This window comes from Lipotes vexillifer, unplaced genomic scaffold (assembly GCF_000442215.2).
Source record: "Lipotes vexillifer unplaced genomic scaffold, Lipotes_vexillifer_v1.1 scaffold265, whole genome shotgun sequence".
Taxonomy (NCBI): Eukaryota; Metazoa; Chordata; class Mammalia; order Artiodactyla; family Lipotidae; genus Lipotes; species Lipotes vexillifer.
The window spans coordinates 2015357-2042769 of record NW_006795112.1 but is presented as its reverse complement, the minus strand read 5'-3'; the positions used below and the strand labels follow the sequence as shown (position 1 = coordinate 2042769).

Sequence of the window (27413 nt, the reverse complement as noted above, 5' to 3'; positions counted from 1 at the left end):
AGGTGGAGAAGAAATGGACTCTGAGGAAGGAAGTCACAATAGGTGAAAACGTCCCCTGTGGAGGGGATTAAGTCCAGTATCTTCAGAGAGTGAAACCAGGATTTAAGTCTCTGAAATCTACTTGTTAAAGGCAAAGAAAAACAGACTATCATTACTTTTTTACAGCAAAGTTAGATTAGCAGCATAGCAAAATTGATCTACAGCATTGAAAGCCCTGATTTATAGTAATAACTTTCTACATTGCATTTGATGTTTCTACATTGGTTTTAATGTTTCAAAATTTTTTAAATGTATGCTTTAACACGTAAAGAACACCTTTTCACAAAGAACTTTACATCTTCCAGATATTAATCTTGTTCAAAATCAGGATGAAATTATTATGTAGAATTTTTTTTTTTTTTTGTGGTACACGGGCCTCTCGCTGTTGCGGCCTCTCCCGTTGCGGAGCACAGGCTCCGGCCGCGCAGGCCCAGCGGCCATGGCTCACAGGCCCAGCCGCTCCGCGGCATGTGAGATCTTCCCGGACTGGGGCACGAACCCGCTTCCCCTGCATCGGCAGGCGGACTCTCAACCACTGCGCCACCAGGGAAGCCTCTATTATGTAGAATTTTTAAGAGTGTGTTTTAAAAGGTATTTTCTAAGAAGATTAGAGAAATGGAAAACCTTGGGAGCATTATAAACATGAGTTTGCCTACATGCTAGTAGTAACAAGGATCTAACTTAGGTGCATGGTGATCATTAGCATTAATGTGTTTCCACATGCATATATATATATATATATATATATATATTTGGCGTTACGCGGGCCTCTCACCGCTGTGGCCTCTCCAGTTGCGGAGCACAGGCTCCGGACGCGCAGGCTCAGCGGCCATGGCTCACGGGCCCAGCCGCTCCACGGCGCGCGGGATCCTCCCAGACCGGGGCACGAAACCCGTGTCCCCTACATCGGCAGGCGGACTCCCAACCACTGCACCAGCAGGGAAGCCCTTCCACATGCCTATTAAGACCTAAATAAGCCCCTGATGTTTTCCTCTTTGTGTGAGAGTTACCTTTACTCAAACAATCTAGCACTCTTGTTTTAAAGGGCTATTAATAACCACCTGCATCTTTGCTTCCTTTGCTGGGAAGAGGAAAACACCTTACATCTAGGAACTGGGTAAGGCCAGTTGAGGTCTCGGTTCTTAATCTTATATAACACAAGAAAATTATTGTCCAAGAACTAACTGTACTGACTGTAACTAACAGTCGTTAAACATGCTTCCAATATTTTAGGAATAATATATAAACGCTTTTACAGATAAAAAGGCAAAAGTTGTTTTGGGATGCTCTAGATTCTGGAGTCAGATAAACTACATTTGAATTTTGTCTCTACCAGTTACTAGTTACATGAACTTGAGTATAGAATAAGCCTTCATTCTACATGGGTAAAGTGGAAATAATGATTCCCTGTTTACAGAGTCTGACTGTAGCGATTAAATGGTATATCATTTTTAAAGGACCAAGTACAATGCCTAACATATACTAGATTCTCACCCTCTCTTGGTTATTTTTCTGGTTTGTTTGCATCTGCAAGTAAGCTTACCCATTTCTATTCATTAAGAAATAAATGGATTCTGAACTATTTCCTCCCTTTGTACTGGCTCCTCATTAACTTCTCTGGAATACCAAAATACAATATTTAACACATTTGTAATGGAAGGACTAACCAGTCGATTCTGAGAACCTTGGCCAATTAAATTCTTTTGACGTCTTGGAAAACTACCCAGACAAGTTGTAGGACACATTTCTTTTCACTGCTCTGAGGTTGCATTTGAAGTTAAAATAGAAAGATTAAGAAGGAATAGCTTAGTTTTCTATCTCTCTTCATCTTTATCTAGCACCTTTTTTTTAAATGTAGAAGAGGATTTAGTAGTATTTATAATGTTTGTGTATAAGGATGTTGAAAGCTCTCAAAGATATTTCCTTCTGACTAGCATCAGAAATCATCTTTTTTTCCTTCTGTCCTGTATAACAATCAAATAAACAAATAATATTTGTCACTTGTTAACAACCACTCAACTATTTCCATTTGTTCTTTTCATAGTATTCGTTGTGTGCTGAATTGGAACTGAGGTTCAAGAAACAAAGGAAATAGAAGATATAGTCCTATCCTTAAGGAATTCAAAGTCTTATGATGCCACTAGGAAAGACAAAAATCACAATGACATGAAGGCAAAAGTTACAATTATAGCTTCATTAGCTATTCAGATCCATAGTCAATTTGGGAGACCCTACTAAGTACAAGGCATTTTTTTAGGCATCATGAAAGATATAGTGAACACTCACTGTCATTAATGAATGTCAACATTCAATTGGGTAAAAAAAAACAATGGAAGATGAATAAGAAATGTGTGTATAATGTTTAGCACAATTTTAGGCATAATGCATGTTCAATTGCTGCTAGCTGTTATTATTATTATCAGTAATGATTATAATAGTACATGGACTAAGATGTTTTATTTGAAATACAGAAAGCTATGTAGATTCAACTGAGAAGTTTTCAGTATTGCAGAGGGTTTCTGACAGAGAGTAGTGTCAAACCTTAGAGACATGAAATTAGGGAGGTGACTTAAGAGACTGCACATTTCAGAGAAGGTTTTTCTCCAGGATAAAGGCTTGTTGAACATGCCTCTGTGCAAAAAGAGAGACAGCGAGAATGGCCGAAAATGTAAAAGGAGACGAGGCGAAAGATGGAGTAGGTTATCAGAAGAGTTGTGAGGGAATAGCTTTGGATGGTAGCCTTGGCTGTGGGCAGAGACACATCTTATTTAGCAATAAGATCAAAAGAAGAAGGGAGACTTGTTGTAGAGAAATTTCTGTTGAATTTTAGGTAGTTGATAGAATTCACATCATTTAAGTTGCACTCTTTGAAGTAAGTAGGAAAAGATATCATCAGTTGACAGTATGGGAATGGGAATAGGGTTGGAATCTTCAGGAATGGAAATTTAGAGTAATTGCTGTGGACAATGTATGGAGATTCAATTATCATCATGAAAGAATATCCTCTTTTGATAACATAGACAGAAACAAGGCTATACAATTATTTACGTTTCTTTAAACATTTTTTTATATTCTAGGAACAGAGAAATTGGGCTGGATTTTAGTTTGGCAAGGCCAGAATGACACAAGAACAAGGGGCGGGGATGGAAGTGATTTCCAGCTTCAAGGTGAACTGAGGCAAAGCAAAATCAGAATGGGTGAAATGGCCTGAGGCACTTGTCGGGGCCTGATTATCACAATGAAGTACCTGTTTCAGGGGATGAGGAACTGAATGATGGGGTGGGGTTGAAATCAGAGAGTGAAAGTTCCAAGTTTCACTCAGAGAGATGGCATTGTCCCAGGCTTAGCCATACCAAGGGGTGGCTGGCCATCCCTGTTGTTGGACTAGAGAAGATTAGAGCACCACGCAGCCAGGATTCTGCACAGACTATCTTTTGAGTAATGAAATTTCCCAGAATGACAATAATGACAGCCTGGGGAGAACATATTCATGGGATAAGTGTCATTTTACTTGAGCTGTATAGGTTGTGTCCTAAGACATGATGGTGAAAATGGATGACATAGACTTCAAAAAATTACAGATTGGAGGCTTTTTGAGGGTCCGGGTTAAGTTTGCTCTTCCCCATGTTTCCCCTCGGTAGGTGCAGTGTTTATACAGCCTCGGTGGTTGATAAACAGGTTGCTTGTTGAAACAAAGCATAAATGCATAAACAAAGAAATGATAAACAAATAAATAAAATAGGCACTCTGGTTTGAAATGGGGGTATGAATGAAGGCGTTTGTTGACCCATCTGTGTGTCGCTCAGCGTGTTAAGACAGATGAAGGTGGGAATGGCTCTGCTGGAAGGGTCTGTGAGGGATGGAATATTATCAAGAGATGACACAGTTTCATTTAATCTGAGAACTGGAACTCATGTAGGAGGACATCATTAAGCATGTGGGGGGATAAACAAGTAATATGTGAAATGGGAAAGCAAAATGAACCGTGAATAAAGTGTTTCTTGGTCTCTAGTCCTAAATTAAGCTTAAGACATTTTTTTATTTACTAAAACCATAATTAATTAATTATGTAATTAATATAAATTCTTCCTTTGCAAGGTGTTTCATAAAGTTATTTTTGAATTGAGTGCCTTTTGCAACATGATTAAAATTAGGAAATATCAGAATGAGAAAAATACAATCCCTAAATATTAAATGGAAATTTTAAATAGACATCGTGAGTGGAGCATTTGAAGAACCTCTGTGATGTTTTCCATTTTACCCCAGTATACTTAGGTGCAGGTCACTCAGTCAAAAAATAAAACAAGTGCATAGCATTCAGAAGAGCAAGGACGTGAAAAGAAAAATAGAGAAAAAAAGTTTAAAATATGATATTTTATTTACATTGAAGTTGGCATTTACATTGCCTTTCTGCCTATTAATTTTACAGTGTTATAATGTTGTTGTTCAGAGCTACTTACAATGTCAGAGCAATCATTGCAGCATCTAGGACCTATTCAAATTATATCCAGTCAGTTAGGCAAGAAGAAAAACTAAAAAGATGGGGTTGTCACTCTCTCTGTCTTTCTCTCATACGGACTCTTTATGGTATAGTGTAAAGAGTAACGGGTTAAGAGTCAGGATACATGAATTCCCCATCCAGCCCTACCAGAAATTATTTTTTATTTATTTTTAACTTTTTAATTTTTTTAATTTTTTTTTTTGCGGTACGCGGGCCTCCCACTGTTGTGGCCTCTCCCGTTGCGGAGCACAGGCTCCGAACGCGCAGGCTCAGCGGCCATGGCTCACGGGCCCAGCCGCTCCGCGGCATGTGGGATCTTCCTGCACTGGGGCACGAACCCATGTCCCCTGCATCGGCAGGCGGACTCCCAACCACTGCGCCACCAGGGAAGCCCCAGAAATTATTTGTGTAATATTCTATGAATCATTAGCTTCACTGTACCTTAGTTGTATCGTCTGTTAAGTGAGGACATTAGACTAGAAATTTTGGACTCCACCCACCCTACCCTTTCTTCTAATGAGATTTTACTGGGAAGCGTGAACAAAGGAAACAAAAAGCATGGGCTGTGCGAGTTGCCATGGGAGGGGGAGGTTCTCGGGTCTCCTGCCTCATGATCCTAGACCCAAGGCCAGGGTCCTGGGTGTGCGACCTACAGTCACACAGGGGCCTGCACTGGAAGGGCCTTGCCCTTGGTTTGATGCTCTACTGCCACCATTTTGCACTGAGCCTGGCAAATTGTGTAGGCAGTCCTGCTTCTACCTCACAAAAGGTGTTAAGATAATCTCTGAGTATGAGCAGGATGGGAAGGGGTGGGGTCAGGGATTCCCCACCTGAAGTACCACATATAAACACCAATTCTGTTCAAGTGTACAGGATCCTTTGGCAGTATCTCGGAAGCATCTGAGTCCCAGGTAAAGATCTAGACCTAGATTGAAAATCTTATTTGAGCCAGAAACACCGTGATACAAGGTATAAGTCCCCCAAATTGGTAACAGGAGTGATAAGGTTAGCAGGCTAGCAGTCGGTTAAGCCTCTTTAAGTATGAATTTTGTGTGTCATATCATTAGTATAGAAGAAAGTGGAGAAAAGAGTGAGAACGTTTTTGTACCTTTGTTGTCTTCTTGGTTTATAGCTTCCAATTCCTCTTATTGAGCTTATATGGAGTTTAAGTTAAAATTTTTAATACAGCTAGCTTTCTTCTATGGGTAACAGAAGCCATACAAGTTGTATCGTAAGGTATTTCTCAGCAAGAGTTGAGTTGCATGTAGAGTGTTAATCAATTGTGCAAGATCAGCTTATCAGATAATTCAGTTAGTACCTAAATACTTAACAAGGAGAGAGTCCTGCTCTTATAAAGCATGTCATTTTCTTCTTGTGTATAATATCAGTCACATTTTTATATGTTGGAAGAGTTTTGTCCTCCAGTCAGATCTTTCATGCATATTATCATTTTTAATTGTTTTAGTTAATTTCATACAGTGAGTTTCTAAAAAGAAAGTATAGCAAGAGATAAGTTCTGAGGAGAGAAAGACAGAAGTAGCACTTGGCAGGTTAGACAGGAGGGTCATTTTCAGACTGTAATCAGTGTACACCGAGAACAGCCTGTTACTTCCTGGCGAATGAATGCTGCAGTTTTATGAGCTTTGTTTGCAGTTAGGAACAGCTATCTCCACTTCACAGCAAGAGTTCCCACAAGAAATAACAGATATCCCAAGCTTCTTGAGTGTCTCCTTCATTCATTCAGCAAATATTTAATAAGCACTGTTTTCCTTGTGATATTGTCTGTGGTTTCCAGGCACCTCTGAAATATTTTTTCTTAATCTGTGGATATGGGTCCTCCATCAGAAAACTGTGTTGCTTTGAGTTTTTAATTGAAAAGAATACAGATAAAACTCTCTAGGCCTAGCCAGTGAATAAAAAAGCAAATTGATTAGGGCAAAGAATTAATTGAAATGATGCAATTCTGAAACTTCGAAGATTCCCGGGAAAGCATATACTAGCTCATTTTACAGAAGAAGATATTGAGATTAAAAAACATAAGTAGCTGAGTCAAAATGAGTAGTTTAATAATTTTAAACCTGGTCTAATCATTCAATTAGTGGGCATTAGCTGTGTGCCTGACACTGCCCTAGGCACTGGGATAACAAAGGTGAATAAGACCCTCCGTGCCTCTATCAGCTAGCTCATGGGCATGTTAAACTAAAGATTATAATGTGATGTGATAAATTCAACATTTGAGATATGCAGATGGTATTCTGTAGAAGGAGGGTATGAACTCAGGTTGAAATCATCAGAAAGGCTTCCTGACATGGAAGTAATTCTGTGCTGTTTCCCAAAACCACGTTACTGAATGCCTTATTTAGCCAGGGGAGACAGAGAATTGAATCCCCAGAGTAGTGATTCTTTAACTGGGCATGTATCAGAATCCCCTAAAGGGCTGGTTAAAACACAGATTGCTGATTCTGTCCATTTAGGGTGGACCCCAAGAATTTGCATTTTGAACAAGTTCCCAGGTAATACCGATGCTGCTGGCCTGCGGACCACATTTTGAAAACCACTGTCCTAGAGCATCCTTAGGTGTCGTATGTCTCTACAGAAAGCATATGAAAGAGCACTGAATTACTGGACAAAAATACCATACTTCATAAACCTCTCTAAAATATAATAAAATAGTCTGAGTCTTTTTGGTAATATACCAATTCCAAAATTTTAGGTTTCACAGGTATATGAAAGATAAACATGTTATCTAACGGGAATTTTTGTTTTAAAGACATGGTCTTTGTACCAATACGTAGCAATCAAAACTGTCTAAGGGTTAGTAGTCTCTAAATCTGATATTCAGAATCCCCTAATAAAAGATCTCACTTTAAAATTAGACTCTGTCCCTGACTGGGCTGCTTCCTGCTGTTTAGGGAGATATTTGATCCTGCACAGAACTACAGATTCCCATCCCTTTGGAACTTTTTCTCCTGAAGCTCTTACGCATTGGGAACTCTCACTGGCACCTGAATATGTGCTCCCAGGAGAAAGCCATGTCAGAGCAGGCATGGAGAGACTGGCCCAGAAGCTGTACTAATTCCCAGGAAGAGAAGAAAACTTTGTCACTTTTGACCTGACTTTACACACACCTCTGTAGCAGTCGGAGGCTCTGCTGGGCTGCCCGTGTAGCTGTGTAATGAGAAAAAGATCATCTTCCCTCATGGTTGTTTTTAGATATTTGGTGCCAGTATGTATTTCAGAAGCCTTCTACAGAAAGGCACACGTGCATTTTTAATGATAAAATGCCTATATTACATTAATTAGTCAACTTTAAACAAAGTAGCCATGAGGATTTATATACCTCCACAAATGCTGAATATGGGCTTTCTTTAAACTAAAAAAATTAATACAAATGACTAAATAAAAAATAATTCTCTGTGTTTTCTTACCATCTAAAATGTTGTTGAGAAAGAGACTATTTTTCAAAAAGATGATGAATACAGTTACCTAGATTTCAGGTCCCTTTGCCTTGACATTTGAAGTGAGTAAAAGCAGATGATATGATAAATGCATAATTTCGATGTTAGACTGAAGAAGTGTGTGTGTCTCTGTGTGTGACTCTCTGTGTATATATGTATTTATATTCCCCTGATATACATGTATTTATATGTCTGTATACTGCAGAATAACAACCATTTTATGTACTTGTCTCTAAATATGAGAATCATAGAAGTAGGAAAACAATTCTCAGTCTATATCTTTGTGTCCTCATCCCCAAGTACACTCTCTGGTACTAGCAGGCACTCAATAAACAGTTATTAAACAAAGGGATGGATGAATGATTCTACTCAGTTTTTTACATATTCTTACTTCAGCTCTTCTAGACCCTCCAAGATATTTTCTTTTCCAAAAGAATTATTTATTCATGTTGATGTTTATTAAAATGGCTTAGCATAATATTCAAATATATTTCTTTAATTTTTAAGTGAATGTTAAAAACATGCTGGGTAACAGACCAGTGTTAATAGAGCACCTGTCTTCCTACATGAACACATGCTTGTAACAAATAAATGGTGAGGGAATAAAAGTAAAGAGAAGGAAACAGAAAAGGAGAAGCAATAAGTATCAAGGTCTCATCATAATATAACTACTTGTAAAAGTATTAAGAATCTTTGAGAAATACCTAAAACAAGTCAATTATGGGGAGAGCAGGAGCTGACTGATTTGAAGACCAATATAACTCTTTTATTTCGGGGTTTTCTTTTTTTTTTTTTTTTTTTGCGGTACACGGGCCTCTCACTGTTGTGGCCTCTCCCGTTGCGGAGCACAGGCTCCGGACATGCAGGCTCAGCGGCCATGGCTCACGGGCCCAGCCGCTCCGCGGCGTGTGGGATCTTCCCGGGCCAGGACACGAACTCATGTCCCCTGCATCGGCAGGCAGACTCTCAACCACTGCGCCACCAGGGAAACCCTAGGGGTTTTCTTTAAAGATGTTAACATTGCTTGTTTTTAGGCAATAACTTGAAAAGTCAGTCCATATTGATAGTCATCATTATCTATCCAAAAATATCAATATCTAAGATAGACATAAGGGTATATATGAAAGTATTATTAATTAGTAAGCGTGACCAACATATTTACAAGAAATTTGAGGCTGTTCTGACTTAAGGGACCTAGAAATTTACCCTAACAATATTAAAATACACTTGGCTATGAGGAAACATTTTTAATTAATGAAGTTCTGTTTTTGGATAGAGGAAAGTTTACCTGACCTTAGGGAAGGTTGAGATATTTGCAAGACACTAGGGTAAATTTTAGGACTAAATGCAAAATCTCTGGAGAAGGTGTGGGAAGAAATTATTTGAGGTTTCTTGTGAATTTTTGCTATGGTTTGATCATAAATACCATGCAAATATACTTTGTCAGTGTGTTTTGGCAATTCTTCCAAGGATACCAAGGAGTGAAGAGAAAGGGGGGAAAAAAAAAAAGAAAAAAAAAGAAGGTTTATTTTACACTAGAAAAATGCAGTGAAGAATTTTATAACTTTCTAGCAAATTTTCTACCTCATCTCTGAGTCCACTATACAGTATTACAAAATCTTTGTAAAAGCCAAAAATGCAGACTTCCAAATAGAATCAAAACATTATGCTTCCCAACAATTTTGAGAGTAACAAAAATTTAATTCCATCATTTGTTCTAGAATTGTAACAGTTAGGGCGATTTGGAGTCTGGGACATTGAGACACAACATAGCCTAAAGTAGAAAAGGGAATTTTTCTGCTCTCTGGAAGGACGCAGGTGCTGCTTGGCCTCAGGAACAAGTGTAGCTAGAAAAGTACTGTCAGGACTTGCCATTTTGTCTCTGCTTTTCTCTGTATATCTGCTCATTTTCTCTCTTCATAAATCTTCTTATTCTACATGGGATTTATCAGTTCTTTCATTCTACATCCTATAGCTGCAGTCGCTTGGAAAAAAAAATCTGCCTTGGTGATCTCTTTGGACCCATGTTCTAAAATCAGGGGGAAGGGATTGACTGAACTCAGTTGGATTAATTGGCTACCACTGGACCAGTCAACGGTTTGACCTGGAGGAGGGAGGTCTAAGATTGCTTCACTTCAGGTGCAGATAAATCCACTGTAACTAGGGGACAGGATCATGCAACAACATGGCAGCTGCCTTGGGTACCATAAGGTTTGGCAATAGGGACAGTGGAGAGCCATCCCAGGCAAAAGAGAATGTCATGGTACTGGGCAGAAAAAAACCATATATTACTAGTATCCATAGCAACACCAGGGAAAAACACATTATATCCATGATGGTCATACCTAGTTCATAGAAGGCTAGATTCTAGCCCACTTAAGTGACTGTAGATATTGAGATTTATAACTAATAGCATATCTATACCACGTGAAAAAAAAAATCTTGATAGAGCAAATAGATTTAAATGTTTAGGTTTCTTCGTGAAACCCTTTTTGAATACTCATCTGAGCCCTATCAAACTCTTGCAAGTATTTATGATCACGAATACACAGTTTATCATGTAATTGTTCTACAGTTACTTGAATAGTAGGTCTGAGTTCCTAGCTCAACTGTAGGTGTCTTGTCTTATGCTTCCTTTTACTAGAAGACTTCTGCACCAAGATCAGTGTTAAGGACATAATTTATTCCACATTCATTCCATAAATGATTCTTGAGTGCCTACTAATTTCTAGGCAATATATTCGATGCTCAGGCCACAAAGATGATCCTTAATGAGAGCACATGATTTGATATCTTTTGTCCCTATCACACTTGACATAGAAATCTAGTACGGCCAGATCTGATCTAGCGAGTGAATTGCTTCTCCAAATACCAATAGTGTTATCTAGATGCAGTTTAGTTTGCCTATCCAGAAAAATCAGAATTTTCCTCCCTTTTAAGCCGAAAGGCTATTAATGCAAATCCAATTGAATTTGCATTTGATTACATTTCTGATGGAAACATTCATATGCAAATGAAAATTCATGCAAAGATAGCCAGATAATTCAGATACTTGCTGAAATATCAAGATAAAATTAGCATGATATTAAATGTACATCCATCCATGTTTACTAGATTACACTCAGGATCTTCAAGTGGGACAGTGTTCTTGAAAAACTTAAATTGTGTCTTAAACATTTGACAATGTTCAAGTAGATCTGGATTTAGAAAGTTACTATTACCTTACTTTCTACTGCCACAGTGCTGAAAAAGAAGTCAGTCCCTGGTCAGATCAGTGAAGTTGTTCAAAAAAGCTTCATCTTGGACCCACATGTTTTGTCCCCTTTATCTTTTCTTGCGCTTAAAACAAAAGGTGACTTTTGATAGAACTGAAGTCATTTTGATGATCCAAAATAATGAACAAATATTTTGTGCAAGCTGGCAATTCCTTCATACCCCATAGTGACTTAATGGCGCAAGTTAAATGACACCATCACAATCACCACCAATAAGTATCCTTTGGAAAACACCCATGACAACATGAACAGACCAGAGGGAAAGTGATCCTAATCAATGTCCATATTCTTCTAAGAAAAGACTTAAGCAAAATTTCAAGATATAAAATCTTAATCCACTATTCCACATTCCAAACCTACATTTGAAGGAAGTACAGATCTTGGAATCAGACCATTGCTCTTCTTAAAATTAACAGAAGTTGAAATGGCAAAAGAGAAAAGCTTGAGATCACAATATTCAGAGAGTTAGCACTTAGTTTAATAGTCTACAAAGTGTAATGCTCCCCAGCTTTATTTTATTTGATCCAATGTATTCATTCATACTTTCAAATCTTTTTAGAATTCCCATGCTTCCTGGTGTGGTGAATGTCTCTTACCATCCATCAAATTCAAAAAGCCTGAACCTAAGGGAGGGTCTTAGCCTTTCCCTCCTTGGCTCACCCAATCTCTCTCCAAATCTAACAATCTTACTTTTTAAGTATCTCTCAAATCCAGCCACTTCTTATAGTCTCCATCACCAATTCTTTAACTTTTATCATTTGCCTAATCAATGGCAAGAGACTCCTAACTGGTTTCCCAGAATCTACTTTTCTCTTCCTGCATTCCCTATCATACTGTAGCCAGAGTTGTCATATTAAAATGCAGGTAATCTACAATTTCATCCAACCATCCTCTCTGCTTAATACCCTTCAATGGCTTCCTGTTTCTCTTAGAAGAAAGCTCAAATCCTTAACAGGGCTAGCACACGCTGCAGGGTCTAGTCCCTACCTTCCCCTTCACCCTTGCATCACACTGCTTCCCTTTCTCTCCACACTCTAGCAATGTCCTTTCAGATCCCGAAATGCTCCATTTTCTTTCTAGTCACCACTGCTGTACCCCAGCTTCTAAAGTTAGTTAACTTCGTGCTTCTCAGTTAAGGCTTTCCTGATCTTCCACACTCCATCAGGTCCCCGTCAGGTCCCCCTGTTACTTCTGTAATACAACCGTACAGCTTTCTTTCATAACACTTATTTGAGTTTGTAATATTATATCTACTTTTTGAGACAATATCAGTTGTATTGATCATTCTCATGGCTTCCTAAAGAATGAGGCTGGATCTGTTTTTTGCTTATCCAAACAAGGCATGATGCCTATCTCATACCAGGCATTCAGTAAATACTTGTTGATTAACGGAAGGTTCCACTTTCTGTTCTTCTCATAACAGTTCATAACAGTGAAAGCCAAAAATAAAAATTGACTGGCTTGCTTGAACAACACCCTGCCACAAATTGCCAGGGAGAATTAGGATGGCAAGTACTATAATATCTTTTATGACAGAGAAGGTGAGATGAAGAATATAGTGGAATCAAGGTTAACTGTTCTCAAAAACTATGAAAGTAGGGCCCCACCATTAATTATACTAGCAAAAGACTTTTCTTCACTTACTTCTGGTAGAAAATAATGTGGCAGCCACTTTCCCAACACTGTCTTATGCATAAGTTTCTACTTAGGATGTTTAATGCCACAACTTATTTCAGAAACATAGCTAGTGGTTTCTAATATACAGTCTTGGGACAAGAGTTGCTAAAGTTGATTTACAACTATCATTCATGTCATGGGAATAGAGTCATAATTACAAAAGTTAAAAATCATATCAAAATCACACTGCAGCATAGCCAGTTTCTTAACTCCGTCTGTTACTTTTTTATTTCTATCAGTGTGAGCTTTATTTTATTTTCAGCAGCTTTAAAATACTGAGCTAAACATTGAAATTTTAAGGAAAGATAAACTCCCACATTCCCTGATTTTTTAACAAAGTCCCATTATTATCTCTCTAGGAATATCCGTCCTTTCTCATCTCTCTCGGACTGGGTAGTCCTGGTGGTCTGTGATGTTCAGAGACTGAACATTTAGCAACAGGATGTATACGTGGTTAGGAACATTAAGTGTAGTGGACTATAAAAAATTAATTATACCTTTCTTAAAAGAAAAGGAAGTTTTATATAGACTACTAAAGTAGCTTTGAGTTCATATTATCTCTCATGTTTATGGATCTGAGAATATAGTTCTGTTTTTTTTTAAATTTTCCCTGAAAAACATTAAAAAATTTCTTTGATTCTTTGTGAAGCATGCAGACTAGTATTCCAAGAAGAGGAAAATAAAATATGCTTATTTAACTTAAAGCAAAGTGTCCTCTTTTTTTGCATATATTATGAGAATAAGCATTCAGTCAATAACTGGTCATCTGCAACACTTCCTACAAATAAACTAGGTATTTGTAACCTTTTTGCAAGTCTATGTGTCTTACTAACAATGATGTAGGCAGACCGAGGCTCCTAGGAAGAAGGCCCTGAAAAGACATTTCTTCTCCTTTTTACCATTTCAGTTAAGAATGCAAATTGCACATCAGACTTTGAGGAATACTTTGCCAAAAGAAAACTGGAGGAACGCGATGGCCATGCAGTCAGCATCGAAGAGTACCTTCAGCGCAGTGACACAGCCATCATTTACCCAGAAGCCCCTGAGGAGCTGTCTCGCCTTGGCACGCCAGAGGCCAATGGGCAGGAAGAAAATGGTGAGGCTGTAATTCATTTTTAGCCACGACGCTGACCTCTGCAGCTGTTACAATTACAAATGCACTACATGCCTGGGTGTTTACCTTAAAATTTGAAGAACAGCTGCAGAGGCATGGAATTTCATGAGCAAAGATTAGAACTGTAATTTTAGGGTATTGTGAAATTTTTTTTGTCAGCAAATTTGTGTCATCTGTACATCCAATAAAGAACCAGAACAATTAGAGCCTATTTCTAAGAGATAAAAATATCTACATTGATTCCTATCTTTCCAAAATATTTCACTTTTTAGGAAAACAAAAAAGTTTAGAGATACTGACCCTAACCTTTGTTCTTCTTTACCGACACCTGAAAAGCTCCTTCACCCCATGACTCCCTGAGTCATATGTGACTAAAGGTTTACTACGAACTGTCAGTCACCTAAAGAGAATCTCCTCATTTATCAGCTGTTTAAATTTCCCCCCAAATGCTCCAGTAATTAATTAATTTTCCAGCACAGTGAGAGCTGATTTCGACAAGTCTGCCCTGGGTGTGCAAGGGGACTGGTGTGCGTGGAGGCCGCGTGCGCCTATGGCACTCTCGTGGAGCAGATTGCAGTGATTCCTGTCATACCATCCCGGGCAGTCAGCCCATTAGCTGCCATTGATTTACTGACCTTTTGGCCTGCTTCTCTCCCTCTCATCTCTCGGCTACAGACCTGCCACCTGGAACTCCAGATGCTTTTGCCCAACTGCTGACCTGCCCCTACTGCGACCGGGGCTACAAGCGCTTGACATCACTGAAGGAGCACATCAAGTACCGCCACGAGAAGAATGAAGAGAACTTTTCCTGCCCTCTGTGTAGCTACACGTTTGCCTACCGCACCCAGCTCGAGCGGCATATGGTGACGCACAAGCCAGGGACAGATCAGGTGGGGGGTTTGTTTTAAGTGATTTCTTTCTATAATAACCCCTTAGAGAAACGATATTGCTTTGATTGGCAATCATTATTAATTTTTCATGGCATTTTGAAGATGCAGATCTTTTAATGGTAATAGCTTTAATTGAGGTCTAAATGATTTTTTGATGGTCTCTTCTAATATGATTTAATAGTCTTATGTTCACGATCGAATGAGTGTGTTAATTTCTAATTTAGAAATTTTATTTGCACTTTAGTTTCATTTTTATGTTCCACAAAAAGTGAATGAAATTGTAGCTTTTTAATTATACATTATTAAACATCTCAGCAATTTTAATTCCATTTTTCACCTAGTTTTACTTAGATTCTTTTTTCATATGAGATCTAAGTCATAGTAAAAGAAGTGTGCATTTTTTCATTTGTCACATAACATCTTCAATTACTTAGACTATTTTTACAAGCTGCTCCTAGTTTATGAAATTTCATTAAGTGTTTTAAAGAAAATCAAGAAAGCCTCTAATATATATGCATATCTATATAAAATAAACTGGATTAATACTAAAATGTTGGATATGCAATAAAAATGATCCCTTTCTGATATGCATATTTGTTACTAAATGTTAAAATTGCTCTGCCTCTTTCGGCTTACTTGTGTTAAAAATAAAAACTCTGTCTTAGACAGCATAGCATCTTAAATCCTTAAAATGATTGAATAGGATTGATTCATAGTGTCCCTTAAATGTTTTAGCAAAACTGCTCTTTCTGTCCTCCTGGGAGAATTGACTGCAGATTGATATTATGAGGTGTTCATATGGTAACAGAAATGGTGTGCCTTAAGTCCCAATAACTGGTCCAACAGATCTGGAATCACCCGTAAACCTTGACACCATATCTGTTTTTAAAATTATCGAACAGGATATTGTCTAAAATTCTTATGTTTCTTTCTTATGGGCTTTATTTTCTTTGAATGAGGAAAATGAGAATAAGCAAACATGATCCAGCAATGGCGATGATACTATATTATGGAATTTTACTATTTTAAGAAAACAGCTCATGTAAATCATTTCATTTATATCTGATTGAACTTGTCACCTGAATGTTTTTCCAAGTTCAGTTACAAAAACTATGCTTGCATAGTTACACTTATGTAACAGCTTCTCTCCCCTTGCTTATATGCACAAAAACTCTAGGAAAAAAAAACCAAGCCTAGATATTTATCTAGCATAACTGCTTTAAATTTCACATGCAGAAGTGTGATTGTGTTGGCGCATTATGAATGGTAGCTTTGGTGTTGAAAAGTCCCCTCATTTGCTCATGGCATTTACAATTAGTAAATTAAAATGATTGTATCATATTAACAGTGGCACAACTAAAGTTTATAGTAGTCCTCTGAGGACTGTGGGGGGAGACAAAGCAGCTGTTGCTGTTTGTTTATGCAACTCAGCAACATATGAGCGCTGGTCCCTCAATGGCGCTCGGCGGGCTGGGCTCTGCTTGATCTTTGAAGGTTGCTGCTGTTTGAACAAACCTCCCTGTGTCCCATGTAACACCATCTGTCTCACTAGGAATGTGGGAAGATTCAGCACACCCTAGCAGTTGTCATACCGTTTCTGTGCTGTCTTTTTGCAAAAGGCTTTTGTGTCATTGCTGCTTGAAAAAGGCTGGCCTCCTACCTTGAGCATCCAGAGTGGATGACTGTATTTCTTTCTTTCCTTTTTTCTTTTTTTTTCAGAATTCTAAGTCACAGTGCTTTTGTTCCCTTGTTCAAAAAGGTCAGCTGTGTTTGATTATATCTTTGCTGCTTTTAACTTGTCTTTTCAGCAAACTTTTTGTCTTTTTCATCCCTACTCCCTAGCACACTACTAAAAAGGAAAATGACAAGTCGGTGAAGTCTTTCCTACTGGCCTGTGATAAAACTGCTCAAGCAGCTCTAACCCAAGATGTTGTCTGTTACATTTGATAATGAGTCAGATCTTACATGCAACATCTCAGGAAAAACAGAGTTTATATTTGCTACTAGCACAGTGAATGGGGTATTTAAACATGCTTATCATGTAATGAAATAGTTATAGTCAAGGATTTTTTAATTTATGTGTGTGGGGCTTTTTTTCCTTCTTTAAAACTGGTATTGCTTCATTATAAGATATACTTTTACCTCAATACAGAAAATATGATAAAATGAGTTATTTGTGTGGGGAGATTTTTGGGGAGACTATTTAGGATTTTGAGGATAATATTAATTTTTTTCCTTGACAAAACAGTTGCATTCCAATAGGGAATCTTCAGATTTTAGAATTTGCAGTAAACACAGAGAACCACAAACATCTTTGCAATGATGCTTTCTCATCTGTAACGGCTCAAAGAAACATTCTGGAAAAGAGACTACAGAGATAATCCTAAAGCAAGTGTTGGATGCGCATGTGAAAGCACTTTTTTTTTTATTTGTTCCAATTTTATTGCCAACATTATCACTTTTATTGCAACTCTGAAAGGCTGGGCAAATAAATAAACATGCACTCAAACCTTTTGGCCTGTCTGAAAATAGAGGCCTTTTAAAAATATTTGTAACAAATTTCCTTTGTTCCTCCTGCACAAAACTGATGTCAGTCTTCCTCCTTTTATAGCACCAAATGCTGACCCAAGGAGCAGGTAATCGCAAGTTCAAATGCACAGAGTGCGGCAAGGCCTTCAAATATAAACACCATCTGAAAGAACACCTGCGAATTCACAGTGGTGAGTAACAGAGGGGCTGGTGCTTACATTTGCATTTTGTTTCATTAGGGGCATTTTTAAAGATTGTGTAAAATTTACACAATCCTGTATGTAGTTTTTTGGATCTACCCATTTATGTCATAAGCTATGTGCACCTGCTTTGTCATCGTGAGACTTATGGTACCACCAGTAGCACTACTAATGAGAAGAGGGGTGCTTATACTTCTTGAAAATTGCAAATGCTTTGATTTATTGTGAAATCTAGAGGCTCCTTTTTGTCCTTTTAAAAACTCTTCTACAGATTAAATGTTTTGACCTGAAGAAACTCAGCTGGCAAATTCTGAAGGATATTCATTTTTGATACCCAACCTTGAAAGAATGTGGGAGAATTTTGGAAAAGAGCTTTTGTATGATAAGTGTTCCTTGATTCCTGAGAGCTGTATATTACAGAACAACAACCTACCACTGAGATTTCTTCTTTATAACTATTTTGATAGCTCTGCCAAGCATTTTATTACCAAATTGGATGCTATTCAAAGGACTAGTTGGATTGGTAGAGTCAATGGAATCTTCACAGAGTTGATTAAAGCCATGGCTACACTTCCCTTTGAATACTGTGACATCTTTATCGTGCTATTGACCACACATTAATCTGACACTCTGTTTAAATAGGAGGCCGCCGATGGCAAGACCAGATTTGGGATCTTGGCTGAAAAAGGCACAGATAGCCCTCACCTTCCACTGCTAACATCTTGAATTATGTCCTTCCAGGGTAGATAAAGCCCTGAAACAGTGAGAGCCACATAATTCTAATCTAACCACCAAGAACGTAGAGGTGCCCCATTGTGTTCCTTTCCTTTGGTTGCACAGATTCTTGCCTTGGTAGACAACTGCAATCGTTACCCAATCAAAAAAATGTAACGTCAATTTTAATTGTCATTTTAGGTGAAAAGCCGTACGAGTGCCCCAACTGCAAGAAACGTTTCTCCCACTCTGGTTCCTACAGTTCACACATCAGCAGCAAGAAATGTATTGGCTTAATCTCTGTAAATGGCCGGATGAGAAACAATATCAAGACAGGCTCTTCCCCTAATTCTGTTTCTTCTTCTCCTACTAATTCAGCCATTACCCAGTTAAGAAACAAATTGGAGAATGGAAAACCACTTAGTATGTCTGAACCAACAGGCTTACTTAAAATTAAAACAGAACCACTAGACTTCAATGACTATAATAAAGTTCTTATGGCCACACACGGGTTTAGTGGCACTAGTCCCTTTATGAATGGTGCCCTTGGAGCCACCAGCCCTTTAGGAGTTCATCCATCTGCTCAGAGCCCAATGCAGCACTTAGGTGTAGGGATGGAAGCCCCTTTACTTGGATTTCACACAATGAATAGTAATTTAAGTGAGGTACAGAAGGTTCTACAGATTGTGGACAACACAGTTTCCAGGCAAAAAATGGACTGCAAGGCTGAAGAAATTTCCAAGTTGAAAGGTTATCACATGAAGGATCCATGCTCTCAACCTGAGGAACAAGGAGTTACTTCTCCTAATATTCCACCCGTAGGTCTTCCAGTAGTGAGTCATAATGGTGCCACTAAAAGTATTATCGACTACACGTTAGAAAAAGTCAATGAAGCCAAAGCTTGCCTCCAGAGCTTGACTACTGACTCAAGGAGACAGATCAGTAACATAAAGAAAGAGAAGCTACGTACTTTAATAGATTTGGTCACTGATGACAAAATGATTGAGAACCACAACATATCCACTCCATTCTCCTGCCAGTTCTGTAAAGAAAGTTTTCCTGGCCCCATTCCTTTGCATCAGCATGAACGTTACCTTTGTAAGATGAATGAAGAGATCAAGGCAGTCCTACAACCCCATGAAAACATAGTCCCCAACAAAGCTGGAGTTTTTGTTGATAATAAAGCCCTCCTCTTGTCATCTGTACTTTCTGAGAAAGGAATGACAAGCCCCATTAACCCGTACAAGGACCACATGTCTGTACTTAAAGCATATTATGCTATGAACATGGAGCCCAACTCTGATGAACTGCTGAAAATTTCTATTGCTGTGGGCCTTCCTCAGGAATTTGTGAAGGAATGGTTTGAGCAACGAAAAGTCTACCAGTACTCAAATTCCAGGTCACCATCACTGGAAAGGAACTCCAAGCCGTTAGCCCCCAACAGTAATCCTCCCACAAAAGACTCTTTATTACCCAGGTCTCCCGTAAAACCTATGGACTCCATCACATCGCCATCTATAGCAGAACTCCACAACAGTGTTACGAATTGCGATCCTCCTCTCAGGCTAACAAAACCTTCCCATTTTACCAACATTAAACCAGTTGAAAAATTGGACCACTCCAGGAGTAATACTCCTTCTCCCTTAAATCTTTCCTCCACATCTTCTAAAAACTCCCACAGTAGTTCTTACACTCCAAACAGCTTCTCTTCTGAGGAGCTCCAGGCTGAGCCTTTGGACTTGTCATTACCAAAACAGATGAAAGAACCCAAAAGTATTATAGCCACAAAGAACAAAACAAAAGTTGGCAGCATAAATTTAGACCATAACAGTGTTTCTTCGTCATCTGAAAACTCAGATGAGCCTCTGAACTTGACGTTTATCAAGAAGGAGTTTTCAAATTCAAATAATCTGGACAACAAAAGCGCTAACCCAGTGTTCGGCATGAACCCATTTAGTGCCAAACCTCTATACACAGCTCTTCCTCCACAAAGTGCATTTCCTCCTGCCACTTTCATGCCACCAGTCCAGACTAGTATCCCTGGGCTACGACCATACCCAGGACTGGACCAGATGAGCTTTCTACCACATATGGCCTATACTTACCCAACTGGAGCAGCTACTTTTGCTGATATGCAGCAAAGGAGAAAGTACCAGCGAAAACCAGGATTCCAGGTAATGAGACATATCTTTTTGCTTCAAAGAGAGGAGGTGAAAATGATATCGTTTATGTGTATATAGGAAAAAAATCTTAGTTAAAAAATCTAGCGCTGTGTTCTCAGCAGAAATAGAAGAGTGGGTTTGAACTTGAATCTAAAACTGAGTGAGCTACACAAATAAACGGAGAAACAGTGGAACACTGTGCTACGTAAGCACTTTTGCCTTAAGAAAGATAAAGAACTTAATATTTATTTTTGAGATTTATTTGGATTGATCCATCTGCTTTCAGAATTATACATTGATATGAATATTTGGTAGGATTTACATAGATGCTAAAAGTTAACATTTATGACAGTCACATACTTTTAGAGACGCTCACAATTTGCAATAATGCATGTATAAATTTGATGTTCACTTCATTTTATAGTTTATTTGGAAGGGCATTTTAAAAGTATTTTGTACATTCCACATGATTTCTTTTGTAGGTTTCAAGCTAGTAAATAATTTATGGTTTTTCAAATACAAAAGCAGGTATGTTCTAACATCATGGAGTATAATCCCTGTTTGCAAAATAGGAGCGAAAGTAGCAGGGCACCTCTGTAACAGCTGTTCCGGTATTCCAATTTACAGTACATCTGCCCTCTTTGTAAATGTATTTAAGCCTATTTAATCTTCTCTAGTATTAATTAGTGCAAACGTAGTCTAAGAAAACCGAACTGTGGGCTAGCAAATGGAAATGTATGTTATCATGCAAGTTTGCACTCCTTTGGATCAAGACAAAATAAATATCAAGAAATTTAATAATTTACTGATCCACATTCATTATTGCTCAGTGCTGAAGGCTGTTTTAACATAGATAGAACATTGATAAAAAAGTGTTATTAATATTCCCTATTTCAAATTAGAAAATTAAATATAAAAATATAGCTTGAGGCCTTTAGTTGGTAGACATACATTTAAATAGATTGCATAATAATAACATTTTGTACCTAAATATAAAATTCAATTAAAATGGGGTTTCCACAGCTATGGATCATTCCTAAAGTTAAGCACACTGGAAAATACACAAATTCTGATGTTTAATTCTCACTCACAGGTATTTCCTGATAGGAAGAAAATTCAGGAATTTGGGGGAGTTTATGTTTTTCTCACCTTCAGAGTTGACCATTTTCTATCCCTGAAAAACAGCAAGCTCTACCACCTAGGGCAGAGAAGGTTTATATTTTTGTTGAAATGTGAAACCTCATATATTGTTTGTGGAAAGTAATAGTTTTTAAAAACTAGATCGATTCGTCGCGAGCACCTCTGAGGTTCTCCAAATGTCAGCCGATGCGAAGTTGTTTGGTACAAAGAGAAGCAACTGTGTTGAACTATGTGATTATATCACAGGGAGAATTGCTTGATGGAGCACAAGACTACATGTCAGGCCTAGATGACATGACAGACTCCGACTCCTGTCTGTCTCGAAAGAAGATCAAGAAGACAGAGAGTGGCATGTATGCATGTGACTTATGTGACAAGACATTCCAGAAAAGCAGTTCCCTTCTGCGACATAAATATGAACACACAGGTATGAGTGACTTTGACTAGCTAGTTAGAGCTTCCCGGCCTGCTGTACATTTCATAATATTTAATGAGTACACTTGTGCAACATAAGATGTAGCATATGCTGATACCTTCAACAAGGAAGAAATAATGCTTTTGCCTAGCTCAGTGGGACTTTTTCGTTGCCTGTTTATTGGATCATTCATGTGTTTATCAGTGTGCTTGTCTTATATTTTTTGAGTTAGTCTTACACCAAATTCACAAATCATGTCAAAGATATATTTAAATGGCCAGGGCAATGAAATGACATGACACAAGCCAGCTATTGAAAATATCTTCAAATTCTTAAGCTGTGATGAACCTGTATATGGAAAAATTTAACAATAAAAAATTCAGTCAATGCTGTATTCGTTTCATCATCGAAACATCAAGGAAGCCACGATTTGGGGGTGATTCTGTTTGGTTTTCATAAGTTGGCCATGTTTTGAATAAACTAAAAGGGTTAGGACCGTGAAAGAAAAGACATAAAGTGGATAATAGGCCAAATGAGCTACTGAAATTACTAATATTTGGAAGACTAAAATACAACTTTCTAAATTTAAATAGTTTCTTTCCAATTCATGCATTCCTCATTAGGAAGCATAGACAAGATAGCAGCCTGATTCTTCCCCATAAGGAGAGAAGTAATGGGTTAATTTTTCAAAGAAAAACTGAAGTGCCATAAGGTGAAGCAATATTAGTTCCCACAATCCAAGATCTGATCTGCAACTGTGTGCTGGAGCTACGCCTGTGTTCCCTCCCTCCCCCTCCTTCCATGCTTAACCACAGAGTAACTCGGCTTCATCCCTGTTCTTAACCCATCTCCAGCTTTTCTCCAGTAGAAATTTGGCATGCTGTACTGGCCCTAAGTGGGGAAAGAAAGAATGTAGGATCTCAACCAAAATACTGATGGGCGGAAATTATAGGAAAATTCTCATTTTAACCAAGATGTCTAGTATCAAACATTTTAATATAGGGACTTCCCTGGCAGTCCAGTGATTAAGACTCCGCCCTTCCAATGCAGGGGGCGCGGGTTCGATCCCTGGTCAGGGCATTAGGGTTCCACATACCTCGCAGCACAGCCAAAAAATAAAATAAAATGAGCCTTGAAAAAGTGTTTTTAACATAGAGGAAAAAATTAACCTAACATTAATGCTCTTTGGGGAAAAGTAATGAAGAGGCAAAAAAGAACAAGAAAAAAGAAGAAAAGGGAATGTGAATACCTCCTGCCGCAGTTTGTCTAAATACGTAGCACCCTTTTTAGTGACTGAAAACCATCCTTGGGAAGCCTTTGTACTGATAACTCTCCCTTATTCCTCACTGGGCATGTGAGGGAGGCAGTACAAGTGACCACAATCACCTGAGGGTCAGGGAAAGTTGGGTGAGTCCTACAACGTTAAGTGTTGAGGGTATTTGTAAAAAGAACAAGGTTGATTAATAACAGCGCTCTTATTCCAACCAACCCAGTTTTCTTTTTCTTCAATTGTCTGATACTAATTGCTATGATTTCAAAAGTTCAACTAATGATACTTTTAAAGCAACCTAATTTGAATAGCAAATCCCAATAGTTTTTACACTTGTATGGTAAAATTCAATGTTTGAAATGTCACAATTTTCTTACATTTGTCTTTTTTTAAAAAATTTATTTGTTTTTATTTTTGGCTGCGTTGGGTCTTTGTTGCTGCGCGCAGGCCTTCTCTGGTTGCGGTCGAGCCGGGGCTACTCTTCGTTGCGGTGCGCGGGCTTCTCATTGCGGTGGCTTCTCCTGTCGCGGAGCACGGGCTCTAGGCACGCAGGCTTCAGTAGTTGTGGCTCGTGGGCTCTAAAGCGCAGGCTCAGTAGTTGTGGCGCACGCGCTTAGTTGCTCTGTGGCATGTGGGATCCTCCCGGACCAGGGCTCGAACCCGCGTCCCCTGCATTGGCAGATGGATTCTTAACCACTGCGCCACCAGGGAAGTCCCTGACATTTGACTTTTATGGTAGATATCAATAGATGTTTTCTTTAGTACCAAGTCCTATTTTTGTATTATAGATTAAAGATATTTTCATACCTAAATTTACTTTAATATCTTAATCAACCTCAAATATATTTTGTATTCATTATTCAACTACAATAGGCACATCATTGAAGGCATCTTTCCCTCTCTGATTGGTTTTATTATATGACCATATGCAAACTCTACCGTTTACTACATGGTGAGTGTAAAACTTTTATTTTAGTGAGGGCTGTCATACATATTGACATCCAGTCAGTATCTTTATTTCTTATAAATTAGTCCATAAACTTCAAGGTGTATAGATAGTTAAGAGACCCCAAAGTTGACAAATGCAAATATGCATAATCAATTTGAAAAATATACTGTACTAAAAAAAGATAAAATATTCTGGTCCTTTAAGATGTGAGATCAGCTGCCTAGAAACATTGCCTAGCAACAAGATGCTAACCATCCAATGGTTTCTCTAAACATGTGATTAATTATCCTCCTGTTGGCTTCCCAGCTTGTCAAGTTTCCAGTGTGTTAACTTTTTGGTCTCCTGACCAAATATCTCATGACATTACTACTGTCAGTTATTAGGTTCCATCAAAGTGAGGTTCTTCATGAATTTTCTGTTAGTACGATATATGTGGAAATTTAGTTCATTTTCCTTCCCTAATTGGGCCCCACAAGCCTTTTATTTGTTTATATTAAGCACTAGTAATACTTTGAGAATGTGTTAATATGAAAATTATAAGTGAGAACAATCTTTGGGTTGATTGATTCTAAGGTTGGGAAATGAAGTTGAATGGTCATTTGATTATGTGTTGATTATGAATGTCATTGATAAAGTGTGTTTGTTACATCTGTCTACAATTTAACATATAGAATAAATTAAGAAGGAAATTATGAGCTACTTATTCTCAAGATCCTGTGCTCTTTTACCCTGGTCTGTTTATCTCCTAGGCAGACACCAAAGATATAATGCTTAATTCTCCTTACCAATAGCTCATTGATTGCTTGCTTTTCCTGGGAACTGGGACTGGGACAGAGGAAGGAAACACTACATAAATGTTGATTTCAGTAGGATTAATTGTCACAAACAGGACTGTGAAATGAAAAATCTGAAATTCCTGTTAGGCACGGTAAAGCACTCACTTATATTCCACTAAAATTTAAATCTGACATTTATTGAGTACTTTCTCTATTGAGACATTGCAGTAGGTGCTCTTAAACCCACTTTATTTAGAAAAGTAATAAAAATGTTTCTACTTTTGAGTGAAGTCAGAGTTTCAAATAAATTACCAGCCAATTTTGTTTCTCAGTTACATGGTAATATTTTTCATACCGCAAACCTTTCATTTATTAACTTCAGTTATCATTCTAGCTGTCAGGTGAATCATGAATCTTGATATTAGAGAAAAAAATCTTACCCTGAAAAAGTTTTGACTCACTCAGTATCAGTTTGGATGTTTTTTTCTGAATCTTATTCATGTGGAAATTTAATTCCAGGACATCTTGATTTGAATCAGGTAAACCGATCAAACAAGTTAAAAAGAGATAAATGATGAAGTAAGTTCCTATTTAAATTGAATTTATTAAATGCTTACCAGTGAAATTTCTGGAGATGAGTAGAATATTTAGTGCAAGGCATAGGTCAACACTCCTGCTTCCCAGTTCTGCCCTTTGTATGGCATAATAGCTGAACATTTTATTCTTTTAGGTTGTCAGTTCATAGTGTAGAATTAATGTATTTCAATATAAGCATATTATTTATTATCAAAGGAATTCCCTGAAAATTACTTGCCGGTAGCCATCGAATATCTGTATCTTAGACTGCAGGTCAGTGGGCATCCCCCAGGCATTTCTAACAGGCCTTGAACTTGTCCTTGAGAATGCTCCTTCTCTCTCAGGATGCTGCTCTGTGTTTTGTTCCTTTGGAAAAGAGAAAGCCACATCAACTGTGATGTTCATTCAAAGTTATTCACACACTGATCCACGTAGTTACCTGATAGACATTTTTGTGCTCTTGAGCTGCTGAGACATTTAGGGAGGTGGTAGGACAGTTCTGCCCACGCGTGCTGTAGCAACTAAAGAACCAGGAAAGTTTTTATCTGCAATTTCTCTTCTCTCCATTCAGATTCATTTCATCCATGTACTCTGCTCCTGATACATGCATCTTTCTTATGACTTGGGAAATTATTGAACATGTATTCATAAATACAAATAAAAATATGAAACATTCATCGAGTGCTTACTATGTGCAATCCTTGTGCTAAGCACTTTACCTACATTGCCTCCTTTACTCCTTATGCCCAGTCTACAAGTTAGGTCCCCAAATAATTTCCGTTTTACTGACAAAGACCCTGATCCCTGGAGAGGTTAACATGCCTGAGACTGCACAGCTGGTCATAAAAGATGGGTTTGAACCCAGGAAATCAGACTCTAGAACCCATCTTCCTTATCTAGCACCGCACCACCCTGCCTCTGTGAATGAACTGCCACTGTCAGAAACATCTTATCCTAGCTCCTGATAGCATTTTTTTAAAGGTCCAAGTACACACAAGAGAGAGCAAATTCATATACAGCAACTTGAGATTTTTCTGGAAGGCAAAACCTCTGTCTTTTTCCCAAATGCACTTCTGCTTCCTTTTAAATTAACTTCCCACCCGGTGGTCTTGTGAAATGGAAAAGCACACTATCTTTCCAAACTCTTGGCACTTTATTGAAATTTTCTTCTCTGTTATCTAGTTTACCTCATTTAAAACAACTTTTCCAAAAGTTAAGGAGTGGTTCTTGCGTGGTTTGAATTACACTTTTTTTCTTCAGACTATAAGCTGCCTTGAAGCAGATTACTTGAATCTTCTTTATTCCCAATAACAATGAGTAGCCACCAACAGCTACCTTTCTGATTTTCCCTCTTACAGGTAAATAACTTCTTCCTACTCTAATGTTGTGCTTTACCATGTCTTATCACTTGATTTATATTGGACGTTACAGTAAGATAAAGATCATTGATGAAATAACATATAGCAGCCTATAGCATTTTCTAAATAGTAGCATGCCCCAGAGGCATTCAATAGCATTATATTAAAGATATTTGATTACTAACTGAGATTATGTATCACCATATAACTGAATACCTGAGGTGTGTAGAATGGTTTCCTAATCTTAATGTCACTTAGCAAATGAAAATGATGTTGAATCTACTAATGCTGGTTTTCAATTTGCTGAAATTCAGGTTTGTATTAGGAAATATAAGCACACAGCTTCATGCATGTTATGATGAGACATACT

General features: G+C 38.0%; 1 protein-coding gene across 3 annotated transcripts in view; it reads left to right on the top strand.

Moving 5' to 3' along the window:
• Window positions 1-27413, top strand: part of ZEB2 (zinc finger E-box binding homeobox 2) — a 130058-nt gene that overhangs the window by 99646 nt on the left and 2999 nt on the right. For all 3 annotated transcript variants that reach the window (XM_007467474.1, XM_007467476.1, XM_007467475.1), the window contains 5 exons: window positions 13858-14046; window positions 14740-14954; window positions 17566-17674; window positions 18599-20571; window positions 21946-22126. In XM_007467474.1, the coding sequence (XP_007467536.1) occupies window positions 13858-14046; window positions 14740-14954; window positions 17566-17674; window positions 18599-20571; window positions 21946-22126 (2667 nt within the window). The remainder of the gene's footprint in view (window positions 1-13857; window positions 14047-14739; window positions 14955-17565; window positions 17675-18598; window positions 20572-21945; window positions 22127-27413) is intronic.